The sequence below is a fragment of the Lolium rigidum genome, chromosome 2 (genome assembly GCF_022539505.1).
Source record: "Lolium rigidum isolate FL_2022 chromosome 2, APGP_CSIRO_Lrig_0.1, whole genome shotgun sequence".
In the NCBI taxonomy this organism is placed as follows: domain Eukaryota; kingdom Viridiplantae; phylum Streptophyta; class Magnoliopsida; order Poales; family Poaceae; genus Lolium; species Lolium rigidum.
This window is the reverse complement of record NC_061509.1, coordinates 23,736,541-23,749,711: the sequence shown is the minus strand read 5'-3', so window position 1 is coordinate 23,749,711 and position 13,171 is coordinate 23,736,541. Positions and strand designations below refer to the sequence as shown.

Sequence of the window (13,171 nt, the reverse complement as noted above, 5' to 3'; positions counted from 1 at the left end):
TGCGGGATGTGGTGGACTCAAATGGGTCTGATGCCTAGAGAAGCGAAGACGCCGCCGGTGAGCGGCGGCGGCTGAGGCTGGCTGTGGTCTAGCCCTAGTCACTGTGGTGAACTCGAGTGAGAACGCATCGAAGAAATGGCAACGTAGTTGTGGAGAGCCCATAACTGGGCTGTAGAGGAAACCCACATGGATGCTAACAGCATGGGGACGGTGTAAAAGGCGCGCGCGGCAAAAAACCGTCTGTTTGGCGCGTGGGCGTCCGCGCGAAGCTCCAGCAGACGCGGGAAAAGGGCGCGCGGTAAAAAATTTGCCGCGCCCGTGCGTTTGCGCCATCCCACGCGGGAAAGTTGCCGCGTGCGCTATAAACGCGACACGCGAACGCGCCAACTGCCTGAAACTTCCACGTGTCGCTCTGCCTCGCTCTCTCTCCCCTAGCGCTCTGCCTCCGTGCCGACGGTCCGCCTCCATCTCCGGTCCGCCTCCGCCTCCGGCGCCATGCCTCCGCGCCGCCGCTCCGCCTCCGGCTACCGCGGCGTCCGCGCGCGGCCGAGCGGACGCTTCGACGCGGAGATCCGCTCCGGCGAGGAGCGGATCCGACTCGGAACCTTCGACACCGCGCATGAGGCGGCACGAGCCTACGACGCCGTCGCGTGGCGCCTCGGCCATCCCCGCCGGCACATGAACTTCGACGACGTTTGGACGTGCGAGCAGGCGGAGATGCTCGCGCCGCCGTCGCCGATCGTCACGACCGAGCAGCGGCGCCGCGCCCGCGAGCTCGAGCAGCGTCTGCGCATGGCGGAGCAGGACGAGCGCATGCGCCTCGAGTGGGCGCGCGCGTTCCCGGAGGACGTCGCCGCCACGGAGGCATTTTACGCGCAGAAGAAGGAGGCCAAGGCGAAGGCGGCGGCGAAGAAGAAGGCCGACCGCGACAGGCCGCGCTGAGTCGGCGGCGAGGAAGGCGGAGAGGACGGAGAAGGCGGCGCGGAGGGCGAAGAGGGCGGAGGAGAAGAAGAGAGGCGCCGGACCGTCGACGAACATGCCGACCTCCTCCTCCTCCTTTGAGTGGACGACCACTCCGGTGTCCGACACGACTCCGACTAGCGGATCGTCGGACTTCGATTGGGAGGACTCTGAGTAGTTTAGTTTAGTTTAAATAAAATGTCGGTATTTGTCGAACTTTTAATATATTTCGTAATTTCAGTTAAATTTTCGTAATTTTATTTGATTTGAGTCAAACGATATACAAAAACTAGCCGTTCGCGTGGCGGCGCGCACTGTATTTTAGAGCGTCCGAAGGAGGCCCAATTTTACCGCCCGCGCAGGCGCTGCATTTTGGCGCGTCCGGCGGAGCAAAGTGCGGCAAAGCGCGCGGCAAACGTTTACAGCGCGTCGAAAGGGAGGTATAGCGCGCCGAAATTTACAGCGTCTGTTGGAGATGCTCTTAGTAAAAGAACTCGATAAAAATTGCGAACAAAAGAACTCGATAAACTAAACTAACTAGCTAATGATTCAGTAATTCTACCATATTTTGTTAGCCACTCTTTTTGCAACTGAAAAAGACGAAAAAATTACGGAATATTGTAGGAGGAACAATGCCCAATAAATTAATGGAAAGCTGGGCGAAAAATTGTTACGAGCATCTAAAGGTATAATTGCTGCACCCCCATGGAGCTCTTTGAGACTATCCACGGCAGCCACCCGGCACGCACTGGCTGGGCAGTGGCCTCGCTGGGCCTCCACTGGTTGGGCCACGTGTCGGTGTGTGGTTGGCTCAGCCCAAGCGAAAAAAAAAAATCGCAGGGTGAGGGGAAAAGCGGCCGCGACCAGGCATTGAAACCCTATCCAGACTCTCCCTCATCCTCCTCGTGCGCCGCCACTCCCTCGCGTCCGTCGTCCCGCTGCTGCTCCTCCAACTCGACTACTTCGCCTCGTCTCCCCCGGCCGTGATGAGCTCCGCCTTCTACTTCGCGAGCGGAGGTCGCGCATCTCAGCGGAGGTTACAGGGAGACGTAGCTCTGAGCTCGCCCCCATTATCCTTCCCCGTTCCTGCTCCTCCATCTCGACCAGTTCGCCTCTTCCCCGGCCATGAAGAGCTCCGCCTCGCCTTCGTGAGCGGTGGCCGCACATCTAGCAGAGGTTCTAGGGAGACACAGGTCTGACCTCCTCTGCCTTCCTCACCTGGCCATCTCCACCCTGCACGGAGACTGTCCGGCCGGGCTGCTCTAGACAAGTTGTTTATGGGTTGCCGCTCGTTTTGTTGTTGTTGCTCATGTTCATCCTGCCTTGCATTCATTCAGTGGAGGACCACATTTGATGAACGAGGTCAACAAGCCAAGGTACCTTTCATCTCTTCTTCCTGATCTCCCATCTCTCTCTACTTAATCCCCAGCATCTTTATTTTTTTGCCTAGAAGATATTTGACACAAATATTGCAGTGGAAGCTTCAACTGATTTTCTCGATCCGACTTTCGGTCGTCCTTGTGTTTGCCTTCCAGCCAAGGAAGGCAGCGTGAAAGGAGGTTTAACCAGGCATTAATTGCTATCTGAATTGGTAAAGGCGATTGACTTGCAGTTTTTCATTTTTAGCAACATGGCGAGGAAGGGATTAATGACGGTACATCACTCCAGCCTTTATCCACTAGGCTGTTTACGCTTTTGATATTTGGATTGACCTGAGATCACTAGGTTCTTGCATTCAATACAAATTCTGGTTTACATTTTCCTAAATTTAATTTAATACTTGCGTATGTAAATTGGCTATTTGACTGAATTTGTGGTGACTACTAATAATTATTCAAACTAGAAGTTAATTAAGCACAAAGGTTTTAGATAGTGACTACCAATTTTGCTATACGTAAATTAATATTTGTGTATCGGATTCTGTCGTTTATACCTACATGGTCCGCTTTGATTGGTTTGCTAATAGGATGATGGTTTTGGTTTTCAGCGTTGGATGGACCAATTTTCCTCCCACTGCTAGCCCATGGTGCTCGATCCATTTTTATATGGGTATACATGGTGCTTGATGAAAATCCTAGCTAAGATAACGGTACACAATCACTGCAGCTATATCCACACATAGTTCGCTTATTTTTATATATTGCAAATTTACCATAGAGCTTGGTTGATTTTTAGGATATTACGATTGTTTAAGAAATTATCAAGTCTGAGGCATATATTCTATTTGAGTAGTGATTTTTCCAACTCTGACAACCTGTAGTTAATCATGTTCTCTCATATATTTTGTTATTATTTCGTTCTTGAAGAAAAAGGAGTTTGCATATAAATGAGAATTCCTCATATCTTGCCAATACGTGAATGCCATGTGAGAAAATGGCATAAGCATATGCTGCTAGCGAGATGTGGATCAGAAAACAGAGACCATATTTTACCTACCAACTACATGGACAACTGCATGCATTTTATGAAAGGTACAGTCTTGATGCTTGCATTGAATCCAGAAAATATGTTAACTTTGGGCGGTTTGGCCATAAGTGAGGTGTACTGAATCATGAATTGGTCCATTGCTGCTGGATAGAACCTTAAGATAAAAGCTTGAGCCATTTAATGTAATTTTTAATATAAAAATATGAGTTTTTCCACATACCCAGTTGTCAATGTTTTATTATTCACCATTCCATGTAACTTTGTGTCTTGACAACATTCTGTTAAGATTTTTATTATTATACTCATGAGTTTTAGTAAGCAGGAAAAAAAATGATTTCTTCGATATCCTTTTTATCAAGAGACTTATGATTATTGTTGGGTTTCCTAACTTTGATATCGACCAATGAACATGTCATTTAGAAGACTAAATATGTCACTGGAATTTATAATCAAACAATATTTGCTGGTGTGAGTAGACCACCATTTATTTATTTCCCCTGCCCATTATTTCTGCATTTTGTTCTTTTTTGTTTTCTGAAAATGCATTGTAGGTTATCCAAATATATTGGTCCTGAGGTGCTATGTGTTCTGCATTTTGCATTGTGTCAGTTTTTTATTTATTTAGCAAAAGGTTGTCTGGGTTTGGGTAGGAGCATCAACGGGTCACTAACATATTCACTCATGTAAAATAAGCTTTTTACCAATGTGCTTTCCAAATCTGCATCACCAAGAGTTCTCTGCCATGTTGATTTTATTTCAATTTCCCTTCCTATATATGTGATATGTGTGTGTTTCCTCGCCTCACAACATCTTCCTATATATCGCAGAGAGTTTCAATTGGTATCGGCGACATGTTAATCTTCTGTAGGATTTGTAGCTTCAATTGGTGTGAAGCTATTGTAGGATTTGTAGCATTAGAATATTGCAACTACATCACGGATTCAGATATTGAATATTTAAGGTAGCAGCTGAACAATTTGTTTCCTATATTATCTTCTTTGGTATATCATACAATGTGTGTCAGACTTATACACATTCTCTGAATAGGATGGGATTTTGAACAACAGAAGTATGGTGGCTCATAATAGCAGCCTAAGATTTCAAGGGCAGATAGGTATAGATACTGCAAGCCAACTATTTTATAAGTCTGGGCATGCCAAACATTGGCTGATTTTCCAGTGGCAAAATACTTTTGCTTAATTTAATCAGCAATTAATGAAATAAGGTATTCCTACAACTCTCTCTTTTTGTGCCGTACAATAGGCTTGCAACTGCTTCTCGTGGTAGCTTAACAGACAAGCAGCTCTGCAGATCAAACTGTCCTTCCTTGTGAGCTTACAGAAGTAATAGGTTCAAATCTTTTCTATGAACCTACAGCTTTCCTCTAGCCAGCTATACACACCTGTTTATTGTATGCGGTGCCGACATAGCTTTTCTCAGCTGTACGCTGGTACTGTTCTTTGGTGCTAGCACTTTCAGTTATTTTGCTCAAGACATTCGTGTGTGTACTAGCTTGCGATGACAGATCGGTTTTTTGGGTTTCTGGGGATTAGCTTGGAACCCCATCTTGGTAGCTAGTGTTTCTTGACCGGTGAATTGATATATATATATATCATGTTAGAAAGAAACTATCCTAAATACTCATGGTGGCCCAACTAGGCTCGAAACCCCATCTTGATAGTTATTGTTTCTCTGCCCGGTGAATTAGTATATCCTGTAAGAAGCACAGAGACCGTTGTTATTAGTGATGGAGGTATTTTATCTTCGATTCCACATCACCGGACGTGCCAGCGATTTATTAAGAAGCGCTAAAATGTGTGGAGTTTTTGATATTAAGAAATTTGCTGAATACCGTTGCTTAGTCTGGAGATTAGACATGTCTGCTGTATTTTTTTTTCATTTTCCATGTGATGTGATAAATGCCAGTGTTGTTTGTTTCAGTTACACAGAACAATCAAATAGAAGGGTCGAGAAATGTTTTATGGTCTTTTCATGTCTACCTTCTGATATGTTTTTTGCCATTGTTGTTTGTTTTAGGCTATCTACCGTTGTGGGTTGGTTGTTGTTCCCGTCTCACTGTCAGGTAAAATATTTTTCCCTGATTCAGATCTCCGCGTGTTTATCTATTTTATATATACGTTGAATTAGTTACCTGTTCTATTTAATGGCATGTTAAACCTGATGAATTTTCAAAGCCAATGGTGCTTTTGTTATTATTGCTGCAAATGTTTAGTTTGGTACCCTTTTATTCCTCACCAAAACTCTGTGAGGTGCAAACCATGCGTGATCTTGACAAGCACCAATACATGTGGTGTTATTTTTCTCCGGCTTAGTTTCGTTCATATTTGGTTCAGTTTCATTGCTGATAAGAAAATGTCTTCTTTCTCATGTTTCTTCTTGCTGTTGAGAAGAGATGCTTAGTTAAGAATAGATAGAGAAAATGATGTCTAGATGTTGGTGCAAGGTGTTTGATGGAACTTATCTCTTTTTCATGTGTGTGATGAGCTTGACTTGGAGTTCAGACAAAGGTTGTCACAGAACATTGGTGTATTGCTATCTAACCAATTGAGTCATATTGGATCGACCTATTAACACTATGCCCTTTTACATTTCTAATTGTGACTTCCTGATGTATGATCCATCACACCGGACACAACGAAAAGCGAGGCGGGCTCTCACCTGTCGGTGACTATTTCCATAACCGTTGGTTCGCGCCTTTTATTTCTCGTCGCGCCTTCCCTCCCGCGCCTCCCACCCCTCCGTCGCTGGATTTGCCGGCCGTTTCGACGGCCGATCTCTTCGAGAGTCGGCACCGTCGTCGCGGCTGGTACTCTCGCCGGCCGTTTCGCCGTCGCCTCTTCGCCGGCGCGTTCCAGAACGCGGCGTCAAATCTGCCCCACCTCGCACACACAAGGTGTTCGACGACTTGCCAGGTAGGCGCGATTGGCCACTGTTCATTGCCTCGTCTGCCGCGACGTAATTTTAACTATTGATTTTGCTTCAGACATGGATAGCGACGACGAGATGCTTGTCCGACTGCTTGAGGACGAGCAAGCCTTCGACGACGACATCCGGGAGCATTTTCTGATCATTGTGTCCCTCCAAGACATGATTGACGCCGAGGCGGTGAAGCGGAAGAGGCCCCGCCGCGGAGGATCAAAGCTAGGGAGAAAGAAGTCGAAGCCCCGACAGTGGATGGAGGGGCATACCATGTTGTACAACGACTACTTCGCAACTGAGACAACACAAGCCAAAAAATTTCGGCCCCGGTATAGGATGAGCAAGTTTGTTCATGAACATCCTTCACGGCGTACGAGAGTTCGACCCCTACTTCAAGCTCGAGCACGACGCTGTAGGCCTTGCCGGGTTCTTGTCGATTCGGAAGTGCACCGCCGCCATGAGAATGCTTGCATACGGAGCACCTGGCGATACACGGGACGACTACCTCCGCATGAGTGAGTCTACTCGCCATTGAGTGCATGTACAAGTTTTGCCGAGCTCGTGGTGGGAAAGTTCGGCAAATACTAGTTGAGAGGGCCAAGCGAGGAAGAGACTGCAAGGATCATGGCACAAAATGCTGCCAGAGGATTTCCTGAAATGCTTGAAAGCATCGATTGCATGCACTGGTCATGGAAGAACTGCCCGTCTGCCTAGCAAGGTATATACAAAGGGCGTCATGGATATTGCAGTGTGGTGCTTAAAAGTGTGGCAGATTATAACCTGTGGATTTGACATTATTTCTTTGGCATGGCGGGATCACAATGACATCAACGTGTTGCAGCAGTCTCCGAGTGGAAGGGCATGCTCCACCATGCAACTATGAGATCAATGGCCACCAATATACCAAAGGCTATTATCTAGCCGATGGTATATATCCAAAATGGGCCACTTTTGTCAAAACAATCTCGTCTCCATTAGGTCAAAAGAATTGCCACTTTGCTGCGCGATATATAGAAGGCTTGCAGGAAGGATGTCGAGCGGGCATTTGGTGTGCTTTAAGCTCAATTTGCAATTGTCCGGTACCCTACTCTAAGCTGGTCTCACGACCAAATGTGGGAGGTGATGCAGACTTGTGTGATCATGCACAACATGATCATTAAGGATGACCGCAATAATCATGCCAGGACACATGTTAGTCCCTATGAGTGTCAGGGCCCTCTTGCGGATGTTGATCATGAGTTGCCTGCAGATTTTGCTGATTTCCTCGCCATGCACACAGAGATCCGTGATAGCAATGTTCACGATCAACTTCAAGCTGATCTCGTTGAGCATATGTGGACGATCAAATGATTATCAGCAAATGCCGCGGCACCTGAATCTAGCCCTATTTATTACATTGTTTAGTTGTTTTATTGTTTGTTGTATTTTAATTTGAAAACAATCTCGGCAAACATATTTATTTGTATGCTATATTTAATAAATGGTTGTGTTTCTGAAAATCCTATAAAAAAAAGTTTGGGAGCGGCGTTTGGGAGACGCGACTGGGGAGCGACGTCCCCAAACACAGCATGAACAAAACACGTCCCCCAAACACTCGATCCGGCGCCGTTTTGAGACGCTTTGGGAAACGCGGCTGGAGATGCTCTCACCACCACAAACCAACAGACACAACCAAGAATCAGCTGGTCAACCACACGAACTAGAGAAAACTCCTAAATTATGGAGAAACTACAAAAGCTACACGCTAGGAGCATCAAGCACTTCAAATTTAAACTTCATATATACATGCAACTAGAGACAAAAGCTCATGAAAAGGAATTTTTTTTCCTTTATTCCCAACACCTTCAGGCATGGCTGCAACATCAAAACTTACATTCTAATGCAAAGGCACCATTTATATCAAAAAAGAACAGGCATAACGTATTGCCTTAGCATGCGTATTAATCAAGTTTTTTCTCAGAGAAAACTCTATTTCTTAATCAGAGGGCCCAACATAAATAAGCTATGGTCTATACTAGCACTTAAAAAAGGTTTTATTCTGGACAATCATTTGGGATGCAACAAAATGGTAGAGTTGTTGAAGCTATGCAAGCTGCCGCTGATTACCTCAGACCTGATCAGGTTTCAAGAATGCCTTTTGATAGTTAGAATCTTTTCTTTCTGGTAAGATAATGCCCCGAGCTTGCATTTCGTCTATGATTGTAATTTGTGCTGCTGATGAATAAAGAGTCTTATTCCTGTTAAAAAAGAACTTAGCAGAAGTCGAATCCTGGGCATTCTGGTAACAAACATGAAACATTGGGTGGACTCCACCTATGATCGTGATACAAACTCAACAGCAATGCTACAAGAACAAAATTTTGCCTGAAACGAATGCAACACACACGACAAGTGCATGTACGAAATGGACAAGGGAGACATCATGGTACAAGACATAAGCAAAGATTTGATGTTGGAATCTCAACCTGAAACACAACTCACAGGTGACCCGCCTCAACATGATTGTTTGGAAAGCATAACACAAATTAACTAATCATTAATCCAAGGAAGTCAATCCGTCATGCGAGTTGACTGATTGTGTAAAGAAATTAGATAGTAGATGGCAAATTCCTGAAGTCAAACTTCACAAGTGACCAGCAAAGACGGCTAACTTCTGGATGGAGCACAACGTACACAATGCAAGAACCTACAGAACACAACCCATTTCTGCTTCTCAGCCACCGGAATGTGATCCTAGATACCTGTGGAGTCATTAATTTGTACAATTCATTAGTCGAAAAGTCGTTAAAGTTATGTATCACAGTTTTTTGCATGCCTCAAAGCATAAAACATTAGCTTCACTACTATTGTTGAAATCGCGCCAAAAGGTCCAAAACTGAATAGTCTCACCATTATTGGATCAAAACTAACATTGGAAACAGAGAACAGCTACAGTATAACAGTTAATTTTTACTGCCACGCCTTAAAAACCTTATTGTTATCATATCATCATTTCTTTCAGATGCATCTAGTATTCTGTTCTCAGTAAAGGCTATAAGATTAATAGTTCAAGTAACTCTCATCAGACAAATACTGAATATCCTAGCTTATCAAATCACTTGAAATATTCATTGTTATCATGGGCATATGAGGGGCTCAAAGCGAACCATCTGGTTTCTAGCTCATATATAGTTTTAGGAAATGTGTAAGCTAGCTAGTGGACACACTTCCTTCGGTCCAAAAAAGATGCCATCTTTTTTTACTCTGTAAGCTAGCTAGTGGACACACTTCCTTCAGGCCAACAAAGATGCCATCTTTTTTACTCTCCACAACATCAAAAACAATACTTTGACCACTACTCTTAGACTCTTAGTGATAGTATTAATATGTTAGTAATAATATGCAATCTGCGACGAAAGAAGTATTCATGGCGAATCCAGTCATACCATTTTGCTGAGTGTTTAATAGAAAGTGTTAAACATCTAATGTGACGACAAGGGGAGAAAATACATTGTCCACAAATCATACCAATTTGGACCAAACAAAATGTGCATTGTCTGTTACCTATTTGGGGACGGCGGGAGTATCAACTACTGTAGACGAAACAACATATAAATCACACTACGACTTGATAGATCCATAACAACGAAAGACTAATCATTGGCATGTAACAAATGGTACAGGTATAACTGCGAGAGAACTAAGGAGGTAAACTGAAAGCAATGCAGCTAGATGCAACAGAAAGACAAGTGAAAGTGCACATCCAGTAGAGATGGTATAGAACATCAGCAAATAAAGAGAAGCCAGGTGGCTAAAGTCATAAAAGGATGGAGAGCTTCTGAGGAAGGGATGAGGAAGCAGGGTCTGGAGAAAAGATCCAAGATGGCAGTAAAAGGAAGGAGTCAAGTAAAGAGCTGCAGATTAAATCTTACAGTCCTCTCTTTGAATTTGGTACTTGAGAAATGGAAGTAAAAAAGGAAGGCAATACAGATTGTTCAGATATCTTAACGTACATGCAGAAGATAAGCCTACCTGCTAATTAGTACATCACAATAGCACATTTAACCAGACAATCATCTTATGAGTGGTGCAAAAGATCCGCTGCATCATGTCCACCACCAATGCCTGTTTTATCAATCATAAGAAGTCGACCAAGTAAAACACGATGTCAATCCAATGAAAAGACAAATAGATATGAGGGAGGCATGAACGAGATAATTAAGCAAACTCGCAGCTATAATTCGAAGGGGAAAAAACACATTTTGTAAAACATTATGAAAAGATAAACAAAACCACACATATTGTCGAACTAAAAGAATATTCTAGGAATAGTATATGCTAATGAATATTGTACAAATGAAGAACATGCACACTCAGACACAAAGTTGCTCAGTAACCGACAAATTATCCAGAACTATAAGCTCGTTCCATGCCACACGGAATAAAATAAAAATACAATCATACTAATAAATTTTAGCACAGATGTGGTCGTCGGTATTCTAATTTAAATTATCTTGAAACAGATTTAGCATGAAAACCGAAATGAACACCACATATTAGTTTTCCCAGGCACAGATGCCAGTAGGACTCTCCTAAATTGGTAAAATGAGCAATTATTTGTAAATTCAAATAAATTCATCAATACGGGATTAGTGCTATTATCAAGATTAGAAGAGATAACAAATACTGAATGAAATAAGTAAAACTACTTTAAAGCTTCCAGACACCTATTGAGCCACCTATTTGACACTTCAGTTAGTTCAAGCGAGTTTTTCATGTAGTTATCTTCAACTTCCAAATGTTTTGTCTTGTCAAAAAACAGCACCGCAGCTGTGCACTAAAATCACCATTACAATTTTTTGGCTTATTACATATGTGAATAGGCATACAAGAAGGAAATTTAGTTCAATATTACAGAAATTATTTGTGAATCTTGGTGTTCATTGCTTTGTTATATGGATATTCATATAACAAACTGACAAAGACAGTTAGCTAGATCCAACTTGAACAACAACAAAATATACAGAAATGAAGTTAACAGTGGACCAATCGCAACCACTGTCTTGCTACCAAGCATAAAATAAATTAGATACAACTAACAAATCCTTTTTTTCTAAATCATAATCATTACATAAAACACAAACACACAAGAACCGATACAGAAATACTCCATGTGAATTGTGTTCCATGAAGAATTATCAGAAATTAACTTGATATGTGAAAGCATGATATTACCTGTAGCGTAGACACACTCAAATGGGTGATAATGGCAGAGGAAATTGGTTTCACAAAGCTTCTTGAATTGCAATGACTCAAGATGGACCATAAAGACGATGGAACATGCACACAGGTACACCACATTATTTTCCTCAGCCAAGGCGGCGTCCCCAGCCTGGCGGCGGCGGCGCTACTCGCAGGCTAGTGGCGGCTTTGCTGCGGGTCTAGGTCCCCCACCTAGGCCCGTCATCATGTGGCGGCGCGGAGGGGCGTAGGGCGGTGGATCGGTCGGTGGAGGGTTGCGGAGAAGGCGCTACGGCAGCGGCTGTCCTCGGTGGTTGTTGTTGGCGGCGGCTCAGTGCAGCCGGTGGCGGCGCGACCAGGACTTGATCGCGGCTGTGTAGCCTACTGGTTCCCGCACCCCAGGGTCGTTCGTCTTGCCGGATCTTCGGTGTGACAGGCGGCGAGGATGGCCGTTTGCGTGGGGGCTCGGCCTGTGTAATGGCGGTGGTCCTAGGGTTCCTCACGCGCCAAGACGAAGACCTTCTGGAGGTTGATCTTCTTCATCAAGCCGGAGTGATGAGTTCCGGAAGGCTCCGCCAGCGAATGAAACAGTGCATCTTATGTCTGGAGTTCGCTGGATCGGGTGGTATTCGGTCGCGCGCACCCATGCTTTTATTCTGACCGTTTGGTTCTGGAGGGAGCGACGCAAAAATCTTTTTATGTGTTGACATCAAGTGACTATGGATCCATGATGAAAGTCGGAAGAAGAGAATTTAATGAAGACCGGATGGAAGGACTAGCTAAGGGAGGTTCAAGTCTCCACGCTGTTGAGGACTTGCTTGGTGTTCCGGGCTTCACAGCAGCGGTATGAAAACGGGAGCGACAACATAGGTGAAGTTCAGAGTACTACCTTTCTGGGTGAAAACCCAAGGCCCGGCCTTAACTGATTGTGCTTGCCAATAACCTTGTTGGAGACATTGTTTTGAGAGCGAGGACTATCTTCAGGATGAAACCTAAGATCTTTGATCAGGCGACGGCGATTCTTCTTGAAGGTGTCGTTTTTGGTGAGTCTGTATTTCAGGTGTTGTCTTGGTGGTGGATGTATTGCTGGCTCGAGATACTGTAGCGAGGCTTTTGTTTCTTAGTTTTTTTTTTAGCTGTGTGCATCCGTAGTGCCATTATGGTGGTGCGTTGTTGCAGAGGCTGGATGTAATTGACATCTTTCGATATTAATATATTCCTTTTATCGAAAAAACTAAAATGTGTCATTTCCTCGAGAGAAAAAAAGACAACGAAATCTGGTCATCGATCAGCAAAACGAAAGCCAATTTGACATCATTTTGAAAAAATATACGACGCATCCACAGAAGTGGTATGCGGCAGCAACATAGCCCATTTTTTTGTAATTGTTATTGCCGCTACAAATCATAGCAATGCAACATCATATGATCCCACGATCGACACAACCAGACGATCAATTCTGGCTGAATTTCCTCTTGCATGTCTGCGCGCAGGTCTCCACGTCAACTGTCTCTGCAAGAACACAAATACCATCAGATCAAAATATGAAATGAAACATCTCTCTTTCGAGTCAAAACATGGAAACAGAATGGACTACGCAAGGTTCCGTCGTCTTACCTGCCGG

The 13,171-nt window shown here is 44.2% G+C and overlaps 1 protein-coding gene and 1 long non-coding RNA gene across 2 annotated transcripts; one reads left to right on the top strand and one right to left on the bottom strand.

Moving 5' to 3' along the window:
• The first annotated feature begins 678 nt into the window (after window positions 1–678).
• Window positions 679–3,049, top strand: LOC124689360. Its single transcript, XM_047222904.1, has 5 exons — window positions 679–824; window positions 1,847–2,153; window positions 2,298–2,336; window positions 2,436–2,614; window positions 2,948–3,049. The coding sequence occupies exons 1-4, from the start codon at window positions 679–681 to the stop codon at window positions 2,511–2,513; spliced, it is 570 nt and encodes a 189-aa protein (XP_047078860.1). The 3' UTR covers window positions 2,514–2,614; window positions 2,948–3,049.
• A 5,704-nt stretch (window positions 3,050–8,753) lies between these two features.
• Window positions 8,754–10,451, bottom strand: LOC124691429. The gene is made up of 2 exons (XR_006998946.1): window positions 10,339–10,451; window positions 8,754–9,068 (listed from the first exon to the last, which is right to left on the bottom strand). It is a non-coding gene; the product is annotated as an uncharacterized LOC124691429 (long non-coding RNA).
• Window positions 10,452–13,171: the final 2,720 nt, after the last annotated feature.

Bases quoted from the DNA above. Each gene is read 5' to 3' on its own strand.
- LOC124689360 (XM_047222904.1), top strand. From the start codon at position 679: ATGAACTTCGACGACGTTTGGACGTGCGAGCAGGCGGAGATGCTCGCG. The intron at 2,154-2,297 runs GTCTGACCTCCT...GCATTCATTCAG, and splicing joins GAGGTTCTAGGGAGACACAG to TGGAGGACCACATTTGATGA. The intron at 2,337-2,435 runs GTACCTTTCATC...CAAATATTGCAG, and splicing joins AACGAGGTCAACAAGCCAAG to TGGAAGCTTCAACTGATTTT.